Source organism: Rhinopithecus bieti, unplaced genomic scaffold, assembly GCF_001698545.2.
Source record: "Rhinopithecus bieti isolate Rb0 unplaced genomic scaffold, ASM169854v2 scaffold_7464, whole genome shotgun sequence".
Taxonomy (NCBI): domain Eukaryota; kingdom Metazoa; phylum Chordata; class Mammalia; order Primates; family Cercopithecidae; genus Rhinopithecus; species Rhinopithecus bieti.
In genome coordinates, this window is record NW_016805410.1 from 183,743 (window position 1) to 191,502 (window position 7,760).

Sequence of the window (7,760 nt, forward strand, 5' to 3'; positions counted from 1 at the left end):
ATTGATCCCTTTACCATTATGTAATGGCCTTCTTTGTCTCTTTTGATCGTTGTTGGTTTAAAGTCTGTTCTATCAGAGACTAGGATTGCAACCCCTGCCTTATTTGTTTTCCATTTTCGTGGCAGATCTTCCTCCATCCCTTTATTTTGAGCCTATGTGTATCTCTGCACATGAGATGGGTGTCCTGAATACAGCACACTGATGGGTCTTGACTCTTTACCCAATTTGCCAGTCTGTGTCTTTTAATTGGAGCATTTAGCCCACTTACATTTAAGGTTAATATTATTATGTGTTAATTTGATCCTGTCATTATGATGTTAGCTGGTTATTTTGCTCATTAGTTGATGCAGTTTCTTCCTAGCATTGATGGTCCCCAAAATTTGGCATGTTTTTGCAGTGACTGGTACTGGTTTTTCCTTTCCATGTTTAGTGCTTCCTTCAGGAGCTCTTGTAGGGCAGGCCTAGTGGTGACAAAATCTCTCAGCATTTGCTTGTCTGTAAAGGATTTTATTTCTCCTTCACTTATGAAACTAGGTTTGGCTGGATATAAAATTCTGGGTTGAAAATTATTTTCTTTAAGAATGTTGAATATTGGCCCCCACTCTCTTCTGGCTTGTAGAGTTTCTCCTGAGAGATCTGCTGTTAGTCTGATGGGCTTCTCTTTGTGGGTAACCCAACCTTTCTCTCTGGCTGCCCTTAACACTTTTTCCTTCATTTCAACCTTGGTGAATCTGAAAATTATGTGTCTTGGGGATACTCTTCTTGATGAGTATCTTTGTGGCGTTCTCTATTTCCTGAATTTGAATGTTGGCGTGCCTTGCTAGGTTGGGGAAATTCTCCCGGATAATATCCTGCAGAGTGTTTTCCAACTTGGTTCCATACTCCCCATCACTTTCAGGTACACCTATCAGACGTACATTTGGTCTTTTCACATAGCCCCATATTTCTTGGAGGCTTTGTTCATTTCTTTTTGCTCTTTTTTCTCTAAACTTCTCTTCTCACTTCATTTCATTCATCTGATCTTCAATCACTGATACCCATTCTTCCAGTTGATCGAGTCAGTTACTGAAGTTTGTGCATTTGTCACATAGTTCTCATGTCATGGTTTTCATCTCTATCAGGTCGTTTATGGACTTCTCTGCCTTGGTTATTCTAGTCAGCCATTTGTCAATCTTTTTTCAAGGTTTTTAGTTTCTTTGCACTGGGTTCGTAATTCCTCCTTTAGCTCAGAGAAGTTTGATTGTCTGAAGTCTTCTTCTCTCAACTCATCAAAGTCATTCTCTGTCCAGCTTTGTTCCATTGCTGATGAGGAGCTGTGTTCCTTTGGAGGGGGAGAGGTGCTCTGACTTTTAGAATTTCCAGCTTTTCTGTACTGCTTTTTCCCCATCTTTGTGGTTTTATCTACCTTTGGTCTTTGATGATGGTGACGTACAGATGGGGTTTTGGTGTGGATGTCCTCTCTGTTTATTTTTCCTTTTAACAGTCAGGACCCTCAGCTGCATGTCTGTTGGAGTTTGCTCGAGGTCCACTCCAAACCGTTTGCCTGGGTATCAGCAGCGGAGGTTGCAGAAGAGTGAATATTGCTGAACAGTAAATGTTGCTGTCTAATCGTTCCTCTGGAAGCTTCGTCTCAGAAGTGTACCCGGCCATGTGAGGTGTGAGGTGTCAGTCTGCCCCTAGTGGGGGATGTCTCCCAGTTAGGCTACTCAGGGGTCAGAGACCCACTTGAGCAGAGAATCTGTCCGTTCTCAGATCTCAAATCCCGTGCTGGGAACACCACTACTCTCTTCAAAGCTGTCAGACAGGGACATTTACATCTGCAGAGGTTTCTGCTGCCTTTTGTTTGGCTATTCCCTATCCCCAGAGGTGGAGTCTATAGAGGCAAGCAGGCCTCCTTGAGATTCGGTGGGCTCCACCCAGTTCGAGCTTCCCAGCTGCTTTGTTTAGCTACTTAAGCCTCAGCAATGGTGGGCGCCCCTCCCCCAGCCTTGCTGCTGCCTTGCAGTTAGATCTCAGACTGCTGTGCTAGCAATGAGGGAGGTTCCGTGGGTGTGGGACCATCTGCCAGGCACGGGATGTAATCTCCTGGTGTGCTGTTTGCTAAGACCCTTGGTAAAGCACAGTATTAGGGTGGGAGTGACCCGATTTTCCAGGTGTTGTGTGTCACAGTTTCCCTTGGCTAGGAAAGGGAATTCCCTTCCCCCTTGTGCTTCCCAGGTGAGACATTGCCTCACCCTGCTTCGACTCTCACTCGTTGGGCTGCATCCACTGTCCTGCCCCCACTGTCCAACACGCCCCAGTGAGAAGACCCCAGTACCTCAGTTGGAAATGCAGAAATCACCTGTCTTCTGTGTTGCTCATGCTGGGAGCTGGAAGCTGGAGGTATTCCTATCTGGCCATCTTGGCGTGGATCCCCAAATAATACATTCTTAAAAGATACCAGCAACTCCATCACTAGCTACTTATTCTCAGAATGATGGCACAGTAGGCCTAACAGCAAGCATGCAGAGAAAGGATTGGCCTCTGAGCCTGGAGTGAGGCTGAGGCTAAACCTATGAGTGAGGGTCAAGTGGCTGCAGCTGGGGGGATTGGAAAAGGGCAAAGAATTAGGCAAGTCATTAGACAGCTATGAGTCTGCATGTCAACAGACAATGAAGGAAACCCATTTTTGCATTATTCTCTATTCATAGTATAGAGGTGGGCATGACTACTTAACAGAGCTTTCCAAAGCTGGATACCAGACCCCTCCTTCACCCCCATTCTTTTAGCCAGACATTGCTTTAATTCCATAGTCACAGCAATGTTCCTAATGAAGGAATTCATGTTAATATATTACTCGTGTTTAGCTCTGTGATTTATTATTTCATCCAGGGGTAGTTTTGGCAATGTAGTCCCTTAAAGCAAGAGTGACTCTAATGGTACAATCTCAGGCAAACCTTTGTAGATGTAGTTTTTCTAAAGAGGAATACTATTAAGGCCTCTTATAACAGAGCCCACTGGAAAATTACATAGACCAGACTAATTCCAACTGCAGGAGATGAAAATTAAAACTGGATTTTGAACTGACTATATATCATCCAATTATACTTGCCTCAAGTTACAAATTACCATGATTTTACTGTTGTCTCTCTTCACTACTTTAACCCATGCATCTGGCACATAGTGAGAATTCAATGAATGGTACTGTTTGTTGCCTTCATTATGATTACCATTAGACCAGTGGTAGTAATAGTGCAACTCTAGTACCTGGCACCATGCCTGGGCCATGTTAAATATTCAGAACTAATGATTATTTTTATAACTTTATTGCCCCAGTTTCTGGCATAGTACCTGGCACATAATAGGTCACCAATTTAGTTTCCTTCATTCTCACCTTTCCCTGGGATGCAATATTCTTCTGCTTCCCCCACAACTGTGCCTTACTAAAGGAGTTGCAGATCTTCCTGTAGCAGTAATACTTCCTGTAGCAATAACACCACCAGTGACACCATCTGAAGGGACATCTAGCCTTTTCTTCCATGGTAGCCTCTTAAATGGCAAATGGGTAGCAAGTGTTCAAGACCATTTTTCAGATGGGGATACCAAGATTATGAGCTATTGCCTTGGCATGTTAGCTCACTTCTAATCCCTATATTCTATTAAGTTGAAAAAATAAGACCCCTCGCACTCCCCCCAACCCATCACCCAACTAGGCCATAACTGTTCTCATCATCTTTCTTGTTGTACTTGGCAGTGCCTAGACTGCCCCTACACTTTCATGTTTAATTCATCCTCCAAGGATTAGCCTAAGAGCTACCATCTTTATGAAACTTTCTATGAGACCTCCAGCCTTCAGTGAGCAGGGTTGTGTTGTTTCGTGTCCCCCAGCAGGGGCTAGCAGAGTGCTAGACACAATAGATACTCTCAGTGTGTTTGTACTGATTAAATAAATAGAAGCTAATTGGGTTGTTGATCCTCACTTTAGGAGGTTACACCATCCCTTCTCTCTCCAACTCATGTTTGTTTACAAGGTAAAGGCAGGGAGGCAGTCTACAATTAGTATCATTAAAGTTTTGTGCTGTGTATTGGCAAATATAAGTGCTGCTTTCCTTTAGCCACTTTCACTACTTTCACTTTACTTGAAAGTAGTGAAAGAATGTATCAGTGCTTCTTGAGGCAGTGAAACAGCACCCTGTTCTCTTGGGATTTAGATGTGGAGAGAAATTTGTCATTTGGACCTGCTCAAATGTTGCAAGAGGCAACACTCACCTTCAAATACTAACTTCCCAGAAGGTCACAAGCACGTGAATTACAAATGCCACTTGATATAAGATATGCCTCTCCCTCTGCCAAAGCAGAGATGTTCATTAGCTGGAAGACTGAGGTAAATGTTTGTGGAAGCTTCATGTCTTTATCTTTTCTTACAACCAGAAGGTGAGAAAAGAGGCTCTTTATCACATTTCCATGTCCTTTAGCTGGAAAAACGGTTAAGTAATTGGAATAGGTCCATCCAAACTCAGCCTCCAGAGGGACCTGGAGGCCTTAGGGATGAGAGGAAAAGTGGAGCCAACACCCAATAGATCTGAGCCTCATTTTCTCCCTTGGAGAGGATAATCATTCCCATCTCACAGGGATACTACAGGGAGTGAATGAGGAATGTGTATAAATTTTATCTGTAAACTATGACACAAGAGCTCTATACTGTGATTCATTCTATGTGATTGAAGACAAAGGCTGTCTTTTTACCTTCGTCTCCCAGAGAAAGTTTAAACACATTGTAGGAGCTCAATAAGTACGTTTTTACTTTAAAATGAACTCTATTAAATATAACCTGGATTTAGGTATGATACAAATAAAATAGACCATTCACTTATCAGAATTTAATCAAACAGATTCTCAGATCTGTTAGCTTTTCATTTGAAACGGCAGAGGAAAAAATCATGAGAGGGCACAGAGAGTACATGCTTATCTTTTGCAGTTGACTTTGGCCTATTGGAGTCAATACCCCTTCCCCCAGTGAGCAGCAGCAAGAAGCAGGGTTGCAGTTAGAACTGAAATAGGATTTCAATCCAGGATGTGCATCTGGGACAGTTGCAAATGTAATCTTGAAAATTAGCATAGGACCAGAGACCTAGAGCCTGAAGGAAATTGGCCAAAGATGATTTCCACCTTTGCATCACTAACCAGAAGTGTTACCGTGAGCATTCTCAGGCACCAAAAGAGAAGGAAGGTGGGAACTAGCTTATGCCATGTCGTAGGAAGTTTACCCTATGCCAGTTGCTTTGATAATGTATATCTTATTTAACTCTCACAATAGCTTTATGAGGTAGGAATTATTCTGTAGCACAGGACCTGGCACACAGTAAGCAGTCACTAAATGATAACTGCTAGTAATATTATTAAGATTGATAACCTTAGTAATAATAAATAAAGCACAGGGGGCTTGAGTAACTTATTTAAGGCCACAGAACTGGTAAGTCATAAAACCAGGATTTAAGCCCAGGACTTCCTGACCCCAAAGACTGGGCTTTTTCTGTTATACTTCTTTGTGAGAGGAAAAAAGATTGTGTCATTGAAGTAGTTTAGGATTTTCTAACCCCTTAGCAGGGCTGCCTCCATAACTGGCCACTTGAGACCTCCAAGTATCTAAGGATATTTTTGGTCTTTCTCTGTTTCTTCACTCAGCTTTCTAAATTGCTATGAACCATGGCCCAACTGTACTACAAAAGGTCAACTACTCACCGTACAGAGACCGCATCCCCTGCAAATTGTGAGGGCTGAGACAGAGCTCTCTGCGGAGGAGAAGGCCTTCCTCAATGCTGTGGAGAAGGGGGACTATGCCACTGTGAAGCAGGCCCTTCAGGAGGCTGAGATCTACTATAATGTCAACATCAACTGCATGGACCCCCTGGGCCGGAGTGCCCTGCTCATTGCCATTGAGAACGAGAACCTGGAGATCATGGAGCTACTGCTGAACCACAGTGTGTATGTGGGTGATGCATTGCTCTATGCCATACGCAAGGAAGTGGTGGGCGCTGTGGAGCTTCTGCTCAGCTACAGGCGGCCCAGTGGAGAGAAGCAGGTAAGAGAAATTCTTACAGGTTGGGAAATAACCAGGCACAACAGGGCACCAAGTCAGAAGCCCTGAAACTAGGGAAGGTTAGGTGGTCTGGAATTGAGAAACCCTATCTCAGAAATTGCACCAGTGATCTCAGGTAGCATCCAGAGCTACCCTGCGTGGCCCATGCAGAGTTTTACTGATTTACCTTTTCCTTATAAGTGTTTGCCCATATACATTCAGTACTCACTCAATGTACTTAGCAACCCAATGATGTGTTCTTTGTTTCCAGACTATTCAAGCCCCTTCTAACCTTCATACACCCTGCTTTCTATCTTCAGTTTCATCCTCTACTCAAAGGTTATATTCTAGAAAAGGAGAGACAAAATACAGACTTGGGCTTTCTACTTCTCATCAGCCTCTGTCTGAAGACAATACAGGAGGCCTTTAAACTTGAGTGCCATGGTACAGATGCTTATGGAATAAGGCCTCGCATATTTTCCCAGTACCTGTCAAGTGACTGCATTCCACCTCTAGATGTTTGGGGTTTTGCCTCTGTAATTCTCATATCCTCCAAGGCACCTAGGTTTGATACTCTGAAGTCATCTATTATTTGTCTGTCTCCCTTGCCCCCATGTTCAATCCCAGAGTCCTGTGGTTCCTTCCTTCCAAATATCTTTCATATAATTTCTTTCCTCTCTAGTTCATCTTTCACCAGTCTGGCTCTGGCTCTCAACATCTCTCTCTTAGATGAGTAGTTCCTAAAGTGTGGTCACTTGACTAGCAGCATCAGCATTACCTGGGAACTTGTTAGAAGTGCAAATTCTCAGGCCTCCGCCACAGCCCTGTTGAATCAGAAACCCTGGGATGGGGCCCCAACAAGCCCTCCAGAAGATTCTCATGTACAATCAAGTTTGAGAACTGCTGTCCTAGATTAATATAAAGCTCTTCTAACCGATCTCTTTGTCTCTAGCATGTTCCCCTCTCTCAAATCTCAAGCAATAATGCTGCCTTTTTCTCCCTAAAATAGCATTATGAGCCTATCATTCCTGTGCATCCTTTTGCAGCTTCCCTTCTGCTGTCTAAAGGTTGACTGAAAATGAACTTACAATAGGCAGATGAATAGGAGAAAAGGGCATACAAAATTTATTAACAGGCATATGGACATGGAAACAATGCACAAAGTTTGAGGCTCAAAGAAATGTCAGATGTTTGAGACATAAATACTCTCTTCATAGGGGAGAAATGTATGGACCTGGGAGGCAAACATTATTATATAAATGATTATCTTTGGACTCTGGATGGTGCCAAGAAGTTAAGGAAAAGTGAGGGGTGAAACTGCACAAGAACTAATGCTGTCTTTTTTTTCTTAAATTTCCATAGATTATTGCAGAGCAGGTAGTGTTTGGTTACATGAGTAAGTTCTTTAGTGGAAATTTGGGAGATTTTGGTGCACCCATCACCTGAGCAGTATATACTACAGCCTATTTGTAGTCTCTTATTCCTCTCCCCCTTCCCACCCTTGCCCCCGAGTCCCCAAAGTCCATTGTGTCATTCTTATGCCTTTGCATCCTCATAGCTTAGCTCCCACTTATGAGTGAGAATACACGATGCTTGTTTTTCCATTCCTGAATTACTTCACTTAGGAAAATGGTCTCCAGTCTCATCCAGGTGGCTGCATATGCCATTAATTAATTCCTTTTTTTTTTTTTTTTTTTTTTTT

The 7,760-nt window shown here is 43.0% G+C and overlaps 1 protein-coding gene across 1 annotated transcript in view; it reads left to right on the forward strand.

The window, feature by feature from the left end:
- Positions 1–5,685: 5,685 nt before the first annotated feature.
- TRPC5 (transient receptor potential cation channel subfamily C member 5) overlaps positions 5,686–7,760 on the forward strand; it is a 206,114-nt gene continuing 204,039 nt past the window's right edge. Inside the window, 3 exon segments of the mRNA XM_017872325.1 lie at positions 5,686–5,701; positions 5,704–5,733; positions 5,736–6,061. Coding sequence (XP_017727814.1) covers positions 5,686–5,701; positions 5,704–5,733; positions 5,736–6,061 — 372 coding nt within the window.